This window comes from Anguilla rostrata, chromosome 13 (genome assembly GCF_018555375.3).
Source record: "Anguilla rostrata isolate EN2019 chromosome 13, ASM1855537v3, whole genome shotgun sequence".
NCBI lineage: Eukaryota > Metazoa > Chordata > Actinopteri > Anguilliformes > Anguillidae > Anguilla > Anguilla rostrata.
Genome location: NC_057945.1, coordinates 6,655,749 through 6,677,055, shown reverse-complemented (window position 1 = coordinate 6,677,055; position 21,307 = coordinate 6,655,749). Strand labels below are relative to the sequence as shown.

The 21,307-nt window shown below is 38.3% G+C and overlaps 1 protein-coding gene across 1 annotated transcript in view; it reads left to right on the top strand.

The window, feature by feature from the left end:
- Window positions 1–18,092: 18,092 nt before the first annotated feature.
- Window positions 18,093–21,307, top strand: part of rspo4 (R-spondin 4) — a 45,939-nt gene continuing 42,724 nt past the window's right edge. Inside the window, exon 1 of the mRNA XM_064305621.1 lies at window positions 18,093–18,308. Within this exon, the coding sequence (XP_064161691.1) occupies window positions 18,230–18,308 (79 nt within the window). The 5' untranslated portion in view covers window positions 18,093–18,229. The remainder of the gene's footprint in view (window positions 18,309–21,307) is intronic.

Sequence of the window (21,307 nt, the reverse complement as noted above, 5' to 3'; positions counted from 1 at the left end):
GCCATGCGTCCACATTTCATTTCATCTCATTTCTCTTTCTGGGCTTTCACACAGCCAGAGGGCTTGAGCCCAGTCTGCAGCTCCGCTATCTTGCACCTCCACATACCCACATCTACTTCAATTCAGTTCAATTTTATTTGTATAGCACCTTCTACAGAGTACTGTCACAAAGATGCTTTACAGAGTAGCAAGGCAAGAGACAGAACAAAAAGAGCAACCAGAGCAAACACCAGGCCTGAACCACCAAATAGCAAGTACACAAGGAAAAAAACACCCAGTGGGAAGAAAACCTTCAAACGGCAGTGAGAGTTATTATTATTATTAATTGTAGTAGTAACAGCAGTAGTAGTGGCAGCAACAGCAGCAGCAGCAGCAGCAGCAGCAGCAGCAGTAGTAGTAGTAGTAGTACCCTCTTCCATAATTTTGGTGCTTTCATATTCTCTCATACAGTGCACCTCAGGAATCAGTGAAATGTATTAATTGCATAAGTGTACCAGTTCTCTGTGTGTACCTCTGCCATCTCTGCTAGTAGTTACAGCTGCAGGTCTGCATGGGTATGTCTCCACCAGTTTTGCACACCAGGGTGGCAGGCTTTTTGTCCTTGATGGACAGCAAAATCGGATTCAGGACAAGACACAGGCATTTCTTTGCAACCACGCTGGGGTAGTTCTGATCTTGTGTTTTGGGACACTGTGCTTCAGGAGTTCAAGCATAATTACACATGCATGTAGCAGTGTGGGCTTTTGCATGTCTAATTCATTTCATATTATTTTGTGTGTATTATTTGTGTTGTTTGAGGTCTCAGCTGACCCACAGAGAAAAGAAATACACTTCAAAATGCACACCACATGGCTAAAAGTATGTGGACACCTGACATTCAACATTGCATCCAAAATTATGGCCATTAATATGGAGTTGGCCCACCCTTTGCTACTGTAACAACCCCTAGTCACCTGTGAAGGCTTTATACTAGATGTTGGAGCATTGCTGCAGGGATTCGCTTCCATTCAGCCAGAAGAGCGTTAGTGTGGTCGGGTACTGATTGGGCGATTGGGCCTGGCTCGTAGTTGGCTTTCCAACTGATCCCAAAGGTGTTGGATGGGGTTGAGATCAGGGTCTGTGCAGGCCAGTCAAAAACAATGTCTATATGGACCTTGCTGTGTGCGTGGGGGCATTGTCATGCTGAAACTGGAAAGGGCCTTCCCCAAACTGTTGGAGCAGCACAGAATCATTTAGAATGTAATTGTATGCTGTAGCATTAAGATTTGCCAAAGCGGCCTAGCTCAAACCATGAAAAACAGCCCCAGACCAAGAGGTGTCCAGATACTTTTGGTCAAATTGTGTATTTCCAAAAGAGAAAAGACAAACATGTAGAAATACTAGAAAGGAATGTATTTTAAAACGTTTTAAGCATCTATTGAAAATGTTCAAAGTTGAAACAAAAAATGTATATAAAATATATTTTGATATATTTACAAGTATATGTAGCCTACATATGAGTGTAAAATGTGTTTAGATATATTTATGTATATACTGTATACAGGTGTATGGGAAATGTATTTCCTAAATGTATTTAGATATGTTTACAAATGTACTGAGCCTTGATATTGCCATAATACATAATAATGGCAGTTACATGATAAAATATATACATTAAAGTCCTTTATTATTTCATAATTAAACATTGTCAATGAAAACGATGAACATCTGTATTCTGTTCAAAGTCTTAACATGATTTGAAGAACCATGGATGATATCTCAGATGTTTAGGATTATTCCTATGGATAATTAGTGAGAAAGGGCTCACGGTCATGCCTGACCATGCTTGCAATTAATATTTAAAAATAACCGATAAAGAAACTTGTTGAGTCAACAGCACAGTGGTAGGCCAAACTTATTTTGCCATATGTGGTTGGATATTTAAAGACTTTTTGAAAGTCCTGCAGTAGATGGTGAAACAAATAAGAGAAGCCAATGAACAGGCAAAGTGATGTCAACTCCAGCCTTAGGCTGCCAAAATTTTTTCAAAGAGCCCTGTTCTTCATGTGTGTACTTATATTGTAAATATTTCACATGCACTTGCTGGAAACAATTGGAACCAGAGGTCCCAGTCTGTTGGAAGAAGTTCTGTTTCCATCAATTCCATATCTGTAACCTGTATTTAATCAAATTGCATTTCATGTGGCTGGCATATCTGTTTTGAGAATCTGAGCGTAGTCATTTATGAGCTTTATGAGTTTTATGATAAGGCTACCTGCTTTAACTGGGGCTGTTCTTGCTAGTTTTTCTGGGTTATGATACAGCCAAGGGGGACCATGGTGAAGCACCCTTGGTTTATGGGTACTGTAGTTCTCCACTGTCCTGTCTTTTTTAGAAAGATGCCAGGCATCTCAATGAGAAGAACGAGGGGTTGGCAGGATAAGTCTTGGGCCTGCTTTTGCCTCTCTGTTCTTAAGTTAAAAAACGGCAACAGTTATACGTATTATTTTTAAACGGCACATTAGGAAATCTACATTTCAGTTCTAATAGAGGACTTTGTACCGTAATGATGTCTAAGGAATAAAACAAAGATTGTATTATTTTTAAGTTATTTTGCAATAACTTGTTGGTAAATGTTGAAACTACACCTGAAAGAGAAGACTAAGGCTAATCCAAAACTTGGATTATGATTGTGTTTTGTACATCACAGTCACATACAAGCACATGCACACATTCCCTTTCCATTTAATGCCCATTATAAATCTACCCCAATGTAACCAATCACTGAAGCCAATGTAATGCCCTCCATTTGCTAAATAGTCTGTTTCCAAGCTGTTGCAAAATATGTGCTGACTCATTGAACCACAGTGCTGTCTGACAAATGATGAATGTTTTCCTTCTGAAAACCATATGATTCGTTTTTGAATATAAACCAGTAACCCAATCAATAATCTTTTTTTCTGATCTCAGCCATTACAATGAACCACACCTTCATTCAACGGTTCACTCAAAAACAACACCTCGTTTTTTCTGTGGTTCTGTTTTTGTGCTCAATTCTTTCCCACAAGATTTTAAAATATTTTTTTATTTTGGTGAAAACAGCGTAGTGCGTTCCTCCAGATAACCTACTAACCAGATAACTTCAAGTGAAGTGAAAATAGCAAAAGGTTTGGGGAAACCACGCTATCTTTATTTACTACTGAACAAGCTCCTAAAAAAAAAGTCTCCTGATGATATAGCTGGGAAGGACTGCAGCCTTTTTAAATGACATATTCTTTGGTATTTATGCTTTCGATGCTTTAATGACATGCTTGTCATTAAATTTATTATTTCAAAATCAATCACGTGTTCCTTAATAAACATGATTGAGATCATACAATAATTGAATGGGCTCCCGCTAACTGTCCCAAAAGTTTTTAAACCTAGATTGCTTTTAATTCAAATGTGATCTACCATTTGGTTGAGTAGACAGTTAAGGTAATGTTTCCTTCACTGAGGTAACAAATGCTTAATGCTGTGCTGACAAAATAGACATCAATAACCGAAGCAGATTCTGGCACCTATCAGGGGCTTGTCTCTCAGGTGGCTAGATTTTTCAGGCCTTAGGTAACGGCATCTTCGTTCGCTCCGGGAGAGAGGCTGGAGATACAGGATTCTCAGAACGGAAGCGTCTGTGGTGGACCTGAGACCGCTCACCGGGATGCTGAGGGGGCCGAAACCAGATCAAGGTCGCGCGATGAATCAGCCGCGAGGCATACGCGCCGGACCAAAGCAGGCCTCGATAGCCGAGCGCGGAGCGACCTCATCAAAGCCAGGCGCGGCCGTCCCCCCCCCCCGCAGAGCGATTCTCCGTACCGTCTCAGATCGCCCCCTCCATGGGTTCCGCCTCACACACCACCATAGATAATGGCGGTGACACCTTTATTACCCAGAACGACGTTTTTTCTAAGTCTGTTTCCATGCCTGCTTATCATTTTGACTCTGTACGCTGCACAGGAGCTCGGAGCCCAAAACAGCTGTAACGCCAATCCTGAAAAAAAAAACTGTTTTCAGAGGAACAGAACGTGTTAGTAAATGCTTGTAGCACAAGTCAAAAAACTTTATTTATATAGCACAATTCATTCAACAGATGCATCAAAGTTCTTTAGATTTGTTCATGTTCTTTATAACATTGTGAAATTTTAACATTATTTAGGTGGAGGCTTCAAATAAGCCTACTGGGTTTTCTGCCTCTCCCTGCACTGTATATTATTTGTTATCTTTGTCATTTTTGTGTATTTTTTAAATTGTGTAAAAATAATAAAAACTAAACTAAACTATATCAATGAGATATCAAAGCGTCTTATACAAAATCAAGAATGAGGACATAAATCAAATGTGCATGCATATTAGTAGGACATAAACATAAAAAAGATGAACAAAATAAAACAGAAATAAATAAATACAATAATTGTAATCAATAGGATGATTGAGTCCATTTCCATAAGCATATTTTCTTATTGATTATGGAAATGGGTTTGTAACCCGAGCTTACAGGTTTGATTCCCATGTAGGATACTGCTGTTGAGCATGGAAATTTGCCAAGAATGTCTTCAGTAAATATCCAGCTGTAAAAAAAATGCAAAAAGTTGTGTACTTTGCTCTGGATAATGCTGATGCTAAATGCCTGTAATGACATTAAGAATCTACCCTTCCCTAATATTTAAGCACCAATAACATTGGGGAAAAAAATCTTTGAAACTAAATGAAACAAAATCCAACAGGTTCTCCGTACACACAAGAAAACTATTTATTAAAGATGACTATGTCTTTAATAGATCAGACATAAAAGCAAAGAGTATTGATTTAAAATCCATAAACATCAAAAGTAGAAACTGGAATTTATGAAGCTTTGGGGGGGGGGGGGTGGCAGGGGTGGGAGATTACAGAGGTGCACCATTGATTTAGATTTTAAGAGGCATTTCTTCAATTCAATAACAGGCATTTGTCAGTGAATAACAAACAGCATATTTTAGAATTTTCTATCATCCTTTTAATTCATTGAAGATAGAAAGTTATTGTTCTATATTCTAAAAAAATGATTTTTGCCACCAGAATTTAGAATTTTTTCTCTCAGTTTGCAGTTGGTGCATTGTCCATCGCTACTGTTGAACGGAACAGTAAACGTCTGCATACATTTACTAAAAAGCTTATGCACGTTTCACTTGGGACAATCAGATTATTAATTGAGGTCAAAACTGTTGGGACTGTTCTGTTGCTGTCAGCTTTGTTCACACAATATTGCTCCAATTAGGCCAAAGTCAAACACTTTCCAGAAAATCCTTTCTGTGTATCTTTTGCTCTGAATATTTTTCAATATGGGTTTGAGAAATAAACATAAAGGTATTTTTACACCAATTGGCTCTATCTGCTCTATCACAAGAGATGTACAGATATGGCTATTCTTTCCAAAGAAAATACGACTAATACTGTTATCTAGCTAACAGTGGGCAGTTTCTGTAAATGTTGCCAGTAATGTCTGTAATCTCAAACAGCGGCTCAAATGAGGAAATCAAGGAAAAATGAACAATTTTGTGAATTGTACAACAAAATGTTTTGAAAGCCTTAAGGTTAACTCAACCTGTACCCTGCAGTTGGAAAGCAAATGTTCAGATAGTTTGGAAAATTATTTTCTGACTAACATTTAACCTTTAGTTCCTAGACTGTAACAAAGATGATACAAATGTTCAAGTTTGAGAATACAACAGTAGCTCCCATTATTAGCAGGGTGGTGATGCTTCATAAACTTCATATTTGGTGGAGCCTTCAATCACTGACCTGTTTTAACCAATCAAAAAGTTTTGTTACCTATAATGATTGATTCAAACCATTGATTCACTGATGACAAACAGGAGCACCACCCATATTTGTTTCATGAAATCCAACTCTTCCAGCACTACACAGTAAAATGTCCATTGTTAATATAACTATAACAGAGTACATACTGTATGGTTCTACTCTGGACCAGCGCTGGGCCATATTAACTCTTTAAGAGTTGATTTTACACTGGACATTGTACTGTGTTGTGTCAGATTAGTTTCAGCCAAACAATTCCGCATCAGAACAGTGCTCTGCCACCAGGAGTACCACAGAACAGAAATCTTCACTTGGTGATTTTTCAATTTTTTTATAAACTAGACTAGTCTGAAGAATAAGGGAACCTGGACCACTGCTGTTTAGCCCATTTACTGGACAAGGCAAGAACAAACTGACAATTCGAGATCTATGACATCTTCCTGACAGGTAAAATATTTATTAAATGTACAGTAATTCGGACGAGTGGTCACCCAGAAAAGGATTCTTTTTGTTTTAGGATCTGCTTTACAGTTTTATAAGACAGTGGGCACATTTTAAATGCATTTAACAGGGGCCTTAAATAAATCTGTTTAACCTGAAGATACGTAGGGGTGTTCGTAAGTGCAGTTTTGAGAAATGGTAGTGGCTTGAGGATAAATGGCATTCTGATGTCTAAGAAAGATAAGAAATAAAAGGAAAGCTTTGAACAAAGCCAGAAAGTTAATAACACCTCAAGATAAGAAACTGTCTTAGAAGGTCAGTGTGTTCCACATATCCAGAAATAAACTTTGGACACAGCAACCCAAACATGTTGAAATCTAACCTCAGATGATTTTGTTAGCATTTTAAAAAGTTAATTTAGGGTATATTAGGGAAGGCTCCCCACGTATTCCAAACGTGCTGCTATATATTTACAGTCTTGACCGAATGTATTACAATGAATTTAAGCTTTAACTGAATGTTTCCCAAATGCAATGCAATTCATCTGCATTCTTGTCAAAAGATACCACAATGAATACTGCTAAATGTTGGATGGTTTCAGTGTAGCTGTTTTCGGTATTTTAACCCCTTCATGCAGATGCCAAATCGGGCCAATCCTTGCCCACTTAGTGGGTGTTATATTTAAGATTTAACTCCAGCTGTGAGCACCACAGAGACTTGTAAATTTGCTTAAATGAAGCAAGACATTTTTACCATTCACATTACTAACTTAGATTACTTTATATCCATAATTTAGATAGAAATGAAGTGTCGCAAATGCAATTATCTTGGAAAACATGCAATGTTGAAGTTATTCTCATTTAGTTTAATATGACATATTGAGAAATCAGATATTGTATAGAAATCAAGTAAAACTATACATTTCCTGGATAAACACCATAAACACCTTGATCACTGGTGTGCAAAATCTGAGGGAAATATGCAGTCTACTGAAGATCTACGAAGCAGAAAGTAAGCAATGCACCCTGGTGTCCCTTTGTGGCTCCAAATGTATCCAAAATGTCAAAACTGTACTGTTTTGCTGTAAATCATAACATAAAAAGTGGGAATTATTAGTTATCTTTTCATCAGTATAGGGGACTATGATATCTATGGGTCCAAAAACCTCTCCAAAAAATGAATAAAATGCTTTTTGTCTATTATAAAGCATATGAATTTGCCCCTTATGCTGGTTTAAGATGAAACATCACACTGGGAAATTCACAAATATCACAGGGAATTTTTTACATTCATCTAGCACATATCAGCACACAATACATTTTAATGAGTATTTTCCTTGCCCTAAGTGATAAGTGTAGCACATGGAGATAATATCCCACATTATATACAATAAGTTTACAATAAAATAATATTTCATCGTCAGACAAATGCTGGTGATGTTCTAGCTTCATGGTAAACCAAACATCAAACATAACACATGACTGAGCCATGCTCACACTGCAGTATGTGAAATGCCCACATTAGAGAACAGTGAAAACCTCTTGAAAGACACTCAATTGGCTGGTGTGAACTCTAACAAAGCAGGCCACTACGAGGCACTACACTAACACTGTCCAAGGTACACTAACAATTGCCCATATGCTAAGAGCTATTTAGCCCCAAATACAAATATGCTGAGCATTATTAGCAAATGCTAATAGTTGTCTCTTATGACCAATGTGAATATGACACATCCTAAATAATTAAAATGGTACAAGCAGCTGTATGGGGAAATGTCTCAACTAATTAAAGAACAGTGAGGATAGATAATTAAAGCGTTTCCGTCTTAATCCTCACACGTAGGCACCAAGCAATGCAGAGAATATAAATATATATTACCACATGTGGTGATAAAATGGTGCAAAAGACTCAGTCTCATAATGAATCTCTAATTCATTGTTAAATCATGATTACGAATTTCAACATTAAGTATTAAAATAATAACTAGTATCGTAATAACTTGCGCAAGTTCTTTAAGGTGATAAGGTCAAGCATTTATCCATATGTGGTGTTCGGGTCCACTGGACTCGAGGGTAATAAAAGTGTGGAAATTGTAGGTGAAAACAAGTCAGCATGGCAAAAATGAGACAAAAAGGTTTGCTGTGTACCTTCACTCTGTCTTCCTCCTACCTGGGCGTGCTGTGTGTGTGTGTGTGTGTGTGTGGGTGGTTGCTACTTTAGACTTGCAGCCTGTGTCATAGATTGAACACAACCCTGTCCATCATTTTATAGGCATTATTACAAAAATGCCCCAAGCCTAATCCCATTACTACCCCCCACAACTACCCCACCTCCACCAATACACCCCTATCCCCAAACACACACGCTCACAGTCCATAAGGATTCTTATTTCTTTTCTTTTCAAAATCAGAAATCACCTCCCATTTTCTCTGTGAACCACATGCACACACACACACACACACACACACACACACAAGGTTTCAACATAGCACCAAGAACCTGTCTGCTCCTGCTTTTCCCGCACACATTACCCTCTGTAGTGTGAAACTACACACACACAGACAAGGTTGCAACATTGTTACATTATAAGCACTGAGAATTCAAATGTACGTGTACTGAATGACTCAAATGACTCAAATGAACAAAATGTACTGAATGTATGCTACTGATTGATTATGCGGAATGTAGCCTACTGAAAGATTCAAACGAATGAAACTAAACGATTTAACTGGTATGAAAACTTGAAAAGAAGCTTACTGAAAAAGAACGACTCAAGGAGTGTAGGCATACTAATATCTACTGTGAGCATCAGCAACACAACACAAACGCAAACAGGAAATGGTATGTTTTGTGAAATAAATGTTTAGGTTTTTGAAAAATAGTGTCACTGGGATGTTTATAATGACATTAATGGCAACGTTGACGACAATTAGAACTTTTAAAACAGAATTATAAGGGCGTACTTGCTGTATTTGGTAAAAAAATAAAATTAGCACATGGACCATTTCTCAATACAAAACCCAGTGTATCTACATACCTTTCTACTAGTTTGCTTGTGCTGAGAAATGGTGTTTCCCCTAATTATACAGTACGAACAGATCGTAGCAATGAAATTAGTGTTATAAAAAAATGGTGATTCTACTATTTTTTTTCTGTGGAGCCTAGAAAAACAGTACTTATTTCTGTATAGAAAGCCTAGTTTTGTCCAGTTTCCAAATAAGAAACAATGTCATTGATGTAAATTGCATATAGTACTGGTTCCGAAACAGAACCCTGTGGAACACCCTTTGTGATATGTAAAAGATCAAACTGGACATCACCCTTTTTACAAACATTGATACCTATCAGAGAGAGAGAGTTCTCAAACCACTAACAGCTCTGGCGCTTGAGGCCACTGAGAGACAGACAACCCAGAAGCAAATAGTGATCCACAGCATCACAGTGCCTTAGACGGGTATACAAACACAGGACTTCCTGTTGTCCAGATCTAATACAATGTCATTTAAAACCAAGGAAATGGCTGAAGTAGTGCTATGCTTAGGCTTAAATCCAGATCGGTAAGGGCTAAGCACACAGGTCAACATCGATAGGTATGATTTGATCTGATTATTAACCAAAGATTCCAGGATTTTAGTCAGGCAGCGCATTTTGGATTTGGATGATAGTTGTTGAAGTCAGACCTCTCACTGGCTTTATGTAATGGAAGAACATAAGCAGTCTTCCAGGCTTTAAAATGTGAGATATGCATTCTGCACTAGTGCAGTGAGTTTATTAAGAAAGTAAGTGTCTGAATGATCAGCCACTGTTGATTTCCTGGGATTGATGGCACAAAGAGCAACAGAGACCTTATTGAGCCTAAAGAGGGACAGACTTAGGTTGTGGGTAGATGTAGTACCTATATTTTCTGTATGGGGTATAGGGGTTGCTTCACAGAACAAATGATTACCGCCTGGATTATCTGGATTACCGCCGTTTCTGCGTGCTATAAGTGGATGTGTATAATGAGTGCTATTTGTAATTTAAACAGGAATATTGAAAGCAGGTGTGTGCGCTGCATGAATTCTGAATCAAACACTCTCTGTGGCGTCAAGCAGAGTGTCCTCTGTGGCTTTGAAGAGCGAGGTCCATGTTTTGAGACTGGAGAAAGGAGCCAGGGCTGTGTTTCCCAGAGTCTCCATAGCGCTAAGTGCATCATAAGGTACACCTTAAGGTCTTCCTTTAGGTCTCGAGCTGTTTCCCAGCGCCTCCTTAGCTAAGGTATACCTTCTGAAAGACAAATGACTAATGAATCTTGAAAGGGATGTCTTTATGTGTAAAACCAATGGCATGATCGTATAATTATGCCACAGTTAGTTGCAGATATTGATAGTAGAATGACGTGGTATAATTACACAAGAATTGCTCTTGTGTAATCGTTGACTTTATCTTGTTGCGACTCATGTGCAATGCAAAAACAGAAAGTGAAAGTAACAGAGTAGCTAAGCCACGATTTCAGCTACAGGGAAGTTGTAAACTATGTTTGAAAGCTGCGTAAATGAGCTCGAAGAACAGGAGACTGTAAGGTCACTATAACCTGCATATACTGTATGTGGTTTCCCAGCAGGAACAAAAGTCAATGGGTAAATCATAGCGTAGAGGTAGAAGCTTTCTTTTAGGTAATTCACATGGCACTAGAATGTCTAATTTCACTGTTTGTATGGCAAGAAGTCGTTCTTTTAGAAAAACTGCACTTTTGGGTTTAAAATTCTATTTATAAATATTTGTTTTCCAGTGCTCCTGAAAATGCTTTCAGCTCAATGGAAATAATACATTGACTTTTCTGAACCTATGTACAAAGAGTGGATTGATTGCTTATGGCTCATTGCGGGGGTTTTGGTGATGTAACTGCTGTATTAGCAATTATTTGACTTGTTGCAGACAGTTATTGGATAATAAAACACTACAATCATTAACCTGGGGTGTCAAGCCCTCTTTTGAGGAAGGGGACAGTTCTTTCTTTTTTTATTTTTTCATTTTTATTTTTTAAAATCCCTTGTGCCTTTACCAAAGGCTGGCATCAGAGTGCAAAGAGTCTGAAATTTACAGTGGTATACGGGTTATAGCACTGCACCTTGAATCAATGACAAAAAAAAACAAAAATTAAAGACAATGTCATTGTTAACATTATGTTATTGTTATTGTTCATTCCGTGGTCGTTGATCTTTAAGGACTTAAATCCACGCTGGAGTTATACTGCAGTGTGCATTCCTGAAGAATGGAAGGGGTGCTGGACAGGACTGCCTTTCTGGCCGACCCAACGGCTGCTGGCCCAGAGGCGGATTGCAGCCGTACACTCTCTGACATCTCCTGTGATCTATAGAAGATTAATACCAGTTACAAAGCATATCTGATGGAAAACACAATCTGTCCGTGCACAGGATTACAGGAGCTGCCAAGGGACATGGGGGTTTCTAATGTGGCTCCTGTAGCTGTTTCGATACGTCCGTTGGAGGCACACTTGAAAATTGCCTCAGTGTACTGGGAGTGTGCGGCAGGGGGGTTTGTGCATTTGGACATGTGCCTTGGTGTAGAAAACAATCATCTAGTACTAGTACCACTGCTACTACTACTATTACCACAACGAGCACTACTACTACTGCCACTGCAACTACGACTACTACTCCTTCTACCACTACTACTACTACTATTACCACCACTACTACCACTACTACTATTACCACTACTGCTACTAATACCACCTCCACCACCTCTACTACTACTCCTACCACTACTGCTACTAAAAGTACTACTACTACTATTACCACCTCCACCACCTCTACTACTCCTTCTACCACTACTAGTACTGTCACCACTACTACCACTATTACCATTACTGCTACTATTACCATTTCCAACATCTCTACCACTACTACTATTACTACTAATACCACAACTGCTACTACTACAACTACTACTACTACTACCACCACCACCACCCCTACTACTAGTACTACTACTACCAGTATTACCACTACACTGTACACTAAAATGTCAGGCTCCTTCAATGTAAGGTACCACCTCTACTAGTACATTTCCCAGGTAGCAGTGACCCCGCCTGTCAACCTTGCACCCGTGACCCTGCCCATTAATCTGCCATTAAGCGTCTTAAGGTTATTTTATGCTTCGGAGACAAAGTGTCGTACGACGTCAAGCCGACACTTTTAGAGGGTCAGCGACGGGTTTTGCGTACCTGCTGAATTTTGTAAGGTTGCAGACGCCGTCATAAGTGTTGCGCAGTTGTGATTGGATGGCTGAAACGAAGGCAAAAGGCATGGTGACGTTGCTAGTTTATTACATACTTGTTTTTATGAATGAAGACGGTTTTCCATACGTAGCTAGCTAGCAAAATGGACAAGTTTGAGGAGAAGCTGGCTGAAGAGGTGAGGAACTATCCTCACATTTACGATTCTGCAAGGACCATGAAAAAACAAAGAATTCTTGGACGGAGATAGGAAACTGTCAGGGTTCTGTGTCTTCCCCCTGTGTTGTTTCTCTGTTGGGCCGCCAGATGGCGGCACCTCGGTTTTGTGTTCTGTTAATTGTTTTATTGGTTTGCATTATCCTATTATTAGTTTCCACTTGTCTCGTGTTTCCCCTCCCTCTCTGTGCTTGATTGTTCATCGTGCCCTCCTGTGTCTCGTCTGCGTCTTTCTATTTAAGTCTCCCTCTCCCCGACTCAGGCGCTGGAATCTTTTGCTTGGTTTGGTTTGCTACGCTACCTGTTTACTTCTGTGACCTGGTTGTTTCTGCCTGTTTCCCTTTTACCTGTTGTTTGCCTGCCTGTGCCCTACCTGCCCTGTTTTCCCTCGTTTTTGTATTTTTGTATTTTTGTTTTCTTGTTAATATTTGAGGTTTTTTGTTGTTTGTAATTTTCGCCCTGTGAGGCTCTTTGTTTCCTGTGTTAGTTAATTAAAGTCTTTGTTTCCCCATTTTGGACTTTTTGGTTTTTCACTCTGCGTTTGGGTCCATCCCCGCACCCCCGCCTGACAGGAAACACCCTACATACAGAGTCGCTCATCTGTAAAACCAGATGGAAGCAACTTCGGGACAGGTACATAACATTAACGTTAGCTACGGTCTTTTAGCTAGCTAACATTAGCTAGCTATCTAGATAGATAGACAGTCAACATAATAGCTTTCATCGTGTAACGTTACTGGCACTGCCATTTTTCGTGGAATGTAAACAAACCTCTGCTGGGCTTGGTGTCTGGTTGCTATAGTAACACAGCGCACTGTCGCTGAAAAAAAAAAGTTCTGTCGGCCGACACTTTGTTGTACGACACTCCGAAGCATAAATTACTCTGACTCATGTCTGTGTGAGCGCCACCCTGAACTGCGCTGCATTAAGAAGCTGCAGCTGAGATCACATTGGAAGATTACTCTGGAATAGAGCACATGCCTGTCTGCCTCTCCCAGTTCGACAGCAGTTGTTGCTGCAGAGGGCACTGGACATGATCATGATTGCATACTCAATTTTGGGGAGAAAAAGGAGAAAAGCGAAGCATTCCAAACAGAAAAGTATTCAGAGTAGTGTTCCAAGAATGGGAAAGAACATGGCACCTGTCCTGGAGCCACAGCCAAAAACAAAAGCTGCAGAAAACAGATGGATTTCCAACCCAAGTCTTTAAAGGGATTGCTCATACTTAAAAAGTAATGGAAATGATTTATTTTCTAGCATCTCAAAGTGTATTTTCACCCAACAGTGGCACCTCTCCACAGAGCATTTTTTTCCAGATTTGACTAGTCCATCAAAAAGGCCTGGTATGGCGTCATTTCCAAAATTATTGTAAGTCTATGGAAGTGGAGGGAATTCACCTTAGGCTGTGTTTTAAAATCTTTTTGAAAAACCATTAAAATCTAAATCTAAATGACTCTCCTTGTTTGTAAAAATGAATTATTTGGAGGCCGTGCGGAGAGTTACAGCCATTTCTACAACAATACAACCTCTTAAATCTAAAATAACATTTTCATCAGAGACATGCTAATAAGATTACTTTAGGCTAAGGCTACACGATGCTCTCACACAGTGTTACATTTAATAAACACTCTCGCCCAGAGCGACCTGCGCATATTACTGTCTCATTATGGATGTGGGCATTTTACTGAAACAGTTCAAGTCAAAATACCTTGCACACGGGCACAACAGCCACATACAGGCTGGGTGTCAAACTCACAACCTTCCTAGCTACAGGCCCATTTCCATAATCGTTACACTACACGTCCACCCAATCCTATATGGGATGTTATGCTGAAGTATGGCAACTCCACTGGGCTCACAGCCACAACTGGGAATCCAGTGGAGTCTGGAGAAGGGCCTGCATAAAGGCCCCTTTCTATTTTACAGCTCAGGAGGTAAGAGCGGTTGGCTGGCACTCGGAGGGTTGCCGGTTCGATCCCCCGCCCTGGGTGTGTCGAAGTGTCCCTGAGCAAGACACCTAACCCCTAATTGCTCCCAACGAGCTGATTGGTACCTTGCATGGCAGCCTTTCACCTTTGATGTGTGAGTATGTGTGTGAATGGGTGAATGAGAGGCATCAATTGTAAAGCGCTTTGGATAAAAGCGTTATATAAATGCAGTCCATTTACCATTTTGTTGTGTTATTTCTGTCCTGTTTCTGTTCTTATTTGGCTAATATTGTCTGCTCTAATTGTATGTACTGTTGACCTACATGTACTTAGTACTCTTTTACCCCACAACTTTTAGGTTGTTACACAATGAAAAGTGCTGTATAAATAAAATGTATTATTATTATTATTATTATTATTATTATTATATAACAGCAGAGACCTGGCGAGGCTCGGGAGGAGGAGAGGCAGCTGCACTAAAGATGAATTCACCCTTAGCAGACCAGCTACGCAGCCTCCGTAGCATATTGCCACAATATTATTATTACTGCGTATTACAGTTTGTACCTGCAAGTACTTACATGTTTTCAAAAGGCTGAATCACTAAGTACCATGCTATTATACATTTGCCTCTAATTGGTGAGGTACAGTCGTAAGTGAAGGGGACGAAGGCAAAGCCAAACTGTTGCGTAGTCTCACATCTGTTTCTTTAACCTGAAGCTGCCCTGGCATCAGTGTACTGTCTGGGTGGAAGGGAAACCACTGTGGGTACAGAACACAAAGAAAAAAAAAAAAGGAAAAAAACACTCATCTCTTCAGGGGTTTGTGAAAATTGAAGCTGTTCTGAAACTTTTTGATGGCACCTCCTCAAGCTGTGTGGCACGACAGCATGGCCAGCACATCATCAGAAACATGTTTCCACGTGGGCCCCAACCTTTCTTACGCACATACAGTATTACACACATCCAGAAACTTCCAAGTAAAATGTTTGGTTGGATACATCAAAACAGTAAGGCCACTGGCACAGTAATCTAAATGAGCACTTGCAGACAAGTTCCAGCAATGTCACTGTCTGCAATGAGCTTGTTAAACAATGAGCTTGATTTTAATGATGGCCAACTCGCAGGTAAATTAATAGCTTGCAAGCATGTGAGCACTACTGTCATCTTCTTATGGGTATCAGGTGCTCTTTTCAGTGACCTACAAAAGAAAAAAAAACAACATATTTTCATGTGTCTGGATACACAGGAAGATGAAGCCAAATAAAACCATGTGTCTTATACACTAAAGGGTTTAAATCAATCATCAATCAGGTCAATCACTCACATATTTTTTGTTGTTTGCCTGATACATAAGAATAGATATGATATTTTAAAAGTAGCCTTACTCTTGGTAGAAGAAATATTTCATGCTGACAGTAATCTTTAAAAAAAATAAATAAATCACAAGTGATTTACAAACTATATTGTATACCACATGCGAACTGAATGTGCCATTCAGATGTGTAATATCTTTATACAATTCCATGTGGTTCATCTATATTATATCATCTACCACTACACCCAGAACCCTCCTAGTCTGCAATCACTAGACGGTTGACCAGGTTTACCTGGATCCCTAAACAATTCATTAATTGACATCCTATGCAACCTTTATGGGTGCACTGGGGCACTGTCACCTCACAGAAAGAAGGTCCTGGGTTCGAATCCAAGGCCTTTCTTTATTGAGTTTGCATGCTCTCCCCGTGTCCCCTGTGACCCTGACCAGGAATAAGTGGGTTAGAAAATGGCTGGATGTATGTAACCTTAATAAATGGGTTACAACCTTGTTATTACAACCATACATGAAGGGAAATTCCTTCATTTATTTTATTTTTATTTTTTATTTATTTTTTTATTTTTATTTACTTTTTATTTATTTTTTTTTGCTAAGGAAAGCTTTTAGTGCTAGTGAAACTTTTCAGGGCCAGTGAGACACTCAAACCTTGTCTTAGGTTCTTAAAGCAAAACCTACCTCACTAGCAATCTCAGTTCACAAAATCCCTCCCAGAGTAAACAGTTGACATAAAAACTGGATGTGAAAATATATTGTAAAACAATAAAGAGTCATTTTAATTATGGTGAGGATGCCAGGGTAGTCATATAAAGGACATATTCAGAAGTGAGGAAAATATCTGTAGTGTTTCTTGTGCTGCTGGTTGTCAACACTAAACCTTTTCACAAAAGAACTATGATTCATAGCACACTCATGCGTGTGCACTTCTCGTTCCTTCTTTCTCTCTCTCTCACCATCTCTCTGTTTCTGTCCCTCTCTCTATCTCTCTCTCTCAAAATATATTAAAACTGAATTTTACATTCTTTAGGACAATAAAATGAATATTTTAAACTTTATAAATGAATCTGCTTATACAATGTGACAAGAGAATGTATAGTTTGAATGAAAACAGTCCAGAACATTCAAAGTCTTTTTAAGGCTAGATTTTATCATTTTACTTTGCTAACAAAAATGCAAAAAAAAAAAAAAAAAACGGATTGTTGATACAATATTAATAAAAAAAACGGATTGTTGATACTATATTAATGGAATTAATATAGTATCAGCAATCCGGTTTATTTATTTTTTTTTTGCATTTTTTTTTCATAATTATGATTTTTGTAGGTTAAAGATGTTAAAATACAAAATATTACATGCCTTATCCACTTCATAGATTCTGGCAAATCAGATTATATTCTGTTCTGATTTGCCAGAATCTATGAAGTGGATAAGGCATGTAATATTTTGTATTTTAACATCTTTAACCTACAAAAATCATAATTATTATAGTAATTTCAAACATTAAATTCAAAAATATCATACATGAAACATTTTCCACCTGTGTCAACTGCCATACAATTTCATGCAAAGAGAGAGTTTTGAGCTGTATAGGTCAGTTAGACCATTACAGCTGAAATAATCGATTACAGCCTCCTAACACATACGTCTAACACATCTGTAATGGTCAACCATTTAAGTCATAAACTCGTCAAAGTGTCTCATAAATTGACCTAGAACTAACAAAATGAAACCCTGAAGACAGTATTTCTCCTACCACGTCAGATGTCTGCAACAGGGAACCGTGTTAATGTAAACGGATATTTGTGCATATGTATTTTTTTAACTCATCACAGGAGGTTGTATGCTTAAAAAACGGGATAAGTTTCAACCAAGTTCCTCGATGTGTTCCATGAAGACTTTTACTATTTATTTACAGGTAGGCTCTACCCAATTAAAAACATAAACGCCAGGGGAACTCAGTGTTTTTTTTTTTTCTTCTTCTTCTTTTCTTTTTTCACAGTTTACTACCCTCTTTGAAGTTATGAAATCGGAATTGTGCGGTAAGGCTGCAGAGGGTTAATGGTCGGAGCGCCGTAGTTGCGTGGGGGAGTTTGACTGGGATTTCCCGTGAATCAAAACAGTACGGAATGCTACTTAATGCCACTTCCAAGTAAACAGTTCGGAGTTGGGTTTGCGGCGTATTGGGTCATTGGCGCATCCTAGAATCTTTTCAGATGTCCCTAAACCTATTCTGAGGCGGTCGTTGTTTGCCCAGATGCATTTGCGACTTTTTGTGATTTTAACCCTGGTCAGCAATGCAATGATGTTGAGCCCGACTGCAGAAAAGCGAAGTGGTAAGAACGATTTTTCCAAACAATCTTATAGATGAATTAATAAATGGGAATTTTGTGACGGTGGGATGCTTTTAATTAACGGTTTCAAGAAGTATCTGTAGGTGAGTTAAACATGCATTTTATGTTACATACACTGCATCGCTCAGTATAAAACGAGTAGCTTACCTGAAGTTTTCTATTATTGGGCAATAATTTCCGAAACATTTCTTATGTGTCATATTCATGGCCGTTTCCCATATTTGTAGCCTATATTTGGTAGAGCAAGATCAAAGTTGAGTTTTTTTTAATGGAACATACCGTCTCCAATATGTAGCTTGAGCAATATCTTCGGCCAAATCGCATTATTTTAGAATACCAGACCGAAAAAAAGTCAAAGTAAAAATAGTAATAAAAACGATTAACGTAACCATTTATTATAAACCATACGGAAATTATGACAGACCTTATTTCTAATTCTAATTCTTCAGGGACAAGCTGCTTTGAGCCATGCTGTTAACTGTTAATTCTGAACTTAATACTGAACTGCTTCCATTCTATAATACAACCAGATAATAATAATAATAATAATAATAATAATAATAATAACTGTTGGTTTTTGTTGTTGTGCATAAGGATCCCCTGAATTACATAATTGAATAATTACTTAAAAGCTTTACAATTAGCTAAATGCATAAATAAATTTACAAGATTAGTTAATAACTGTAAATCTGCCCCAAAACTCTTGCTCCAATTTATGCACCATTTATCTATTTTTTGTTTTCTTAACTTGATTGCAAACACGTGTTTTACATATAAATAAATAAATGTACCGTATTTCTGAAAATATACCAAATCATTCTGCAGCATACGTTTAGCAAAATACAACAACAACAATAATAATCATAATAATAATAATAAATTGGTTTAAAAAAAAAAAAACAACAACAACAACATTTTTTTTCTGTAAGAAAGATGCTCACTGTCCTCTAGACTGGATTTGCCTTTGGCTGGATCCTCTACACTGAAGTTCTGAAGGGTACAAATACACCTTAAAACCCTCATAAGGCTTTATTAGTTTATGATTATAGGGAATTACAATTTAGCCAATTTAGCCACTGAAATTCAAGCTGCAGTATCTATATAAATTATTAACCATTTAGTTTCACAAGGATATTTCCCGCTATCTCAAAAAGGCAGTTGGGGGAACCTTAAATGCACCTGCTTTGAAACCTAGTTAATACTGCCTGCTGTAACCATGTTTTGACTGAACAGGTCAAATGCTCAGCTGTACAGGCTGTTTGCCCTGCTGTCAGACGTCATTGTTTTAGATGTAAATGTGATGGTTTATGATGCATTTGGAACCTGTTCGGTGCATTCTAAAAGACCCTGTGTACCTGTATGGTGATCACACCGTTTCAACATGGCACAATGGTCCTTCATTTAATTACTTGTTATAGACAGCAGAAGCTATGTGAAGCATTCAAACTTTGAGGAAACATTTTTGAAACCAAAAAAGTGAAAACCACAATATTCAAACTTAAAACATAAACTCTTTGAACTCAGATGATTATGTAAGGAATAAACCACGACGGGCTGTCCCGTTATTGGAAAATATTGTAGTGGGGGTTGGTGATGCGGCCGAGGCGAAGCCAAAGTACATTATTTTCCAAAAACAGGACAGCCCGGAGGGGTTTATTCCACTTATACAACAGGTTACCAACAATGACTATATATGATTACTTTTATACGTATTGATTTTTATCAATTTAAATCAGCTGAAAGTGTCTATGGTCAACAATACCAAGTTTGGATGCTACAGTGTCACATGCCAGGGGGCATAGGGCATCACTTTGCATCACGTTTTTTTTTTTTTTTTTTTTTACGGCTCTGGGCCGCCCCATCTCTGTGTCCCACAGAGGCATGCCGCATGCCTATCAAAAAGTAATAAAAGTTTGGATGATATGGTGATTTAATTTGGTCTAACTTTATCAATTATGGGCTACTCGTATTTATGCGGCCACAACAGCAAAAATAAAACAATTATTAGATATTTTTTTCCTCCAGAGGGGCAGCTCAGCCAAAGAGGGCAAATGGGCTGTTGCTTTGGAAACTTTAGCCCGGCCTTGTGCACGTGCTTGCTCTGAGTACTCTGTCTGAAGTGACAAGCAGGCAGTTGACTATATAGTGTTGGAGCCAGTAAAGCAAGGGCGAAATCATATGGCTAGCCAGTTCCAGTAACGTTATGTTACATATTGTATTTGCTATCTGTTAGCTAGATAGCTAATTACAGCTTGGGTGACTAGCGTTATGTTCTTAGTAACTTAGCTAGGTTTTAATCTTCATGTAAACTCTCATGTCTCTCTAGTTAGACTAACTAACTGTCTAAATAATTTGATGATCTCAGCTAACACTAATGTTTCAGATCATATTGTATTGCTAGCAAGCAAGCTGTAAATGTAACATTACACGTGTTGTAAATGCACATTTTTTATGTCTTAGCCTAGGCTACTTAATGTTGTTAGCTAACTGTATGCTCATTATGAGAAGAGCTAGCTAAGTTACGTGCTGGAATACCCTCACTTCTGTTGCTACCATATTGTTAGACTACTCTGTAGGCTAGCCTTGTTTTTACCATCTTCAGGTATTTGTTACGTTTTAAGTTACTGAGTTTTCCATTACGTTTTGTGTAACATAGGAGCATGTCTTTACGAAGAGCAAACATAACATGTTAATTACATTTTTATTATTAATGGGAAATTCCATTAATACCTCTATGGTGCTACACTCAATGTACATATGTAGTGCAGTGTTATAGGAAATATGATTTAAACATTTGATACACTACCATACAATCTAATGCTTGTTTTAAGATGATGTTTTGGTTTTCATTAGGTAATTTCCAGTGAAGGTTACATGCATAATAATACCAAGCGTGAATTCAACCTCCGGGTGCAAAAACTAAAGAAACTGAATTGAATTTAATAGGTTTGAATCTTAAGCAATCTGCCCAGAGCTGAGTA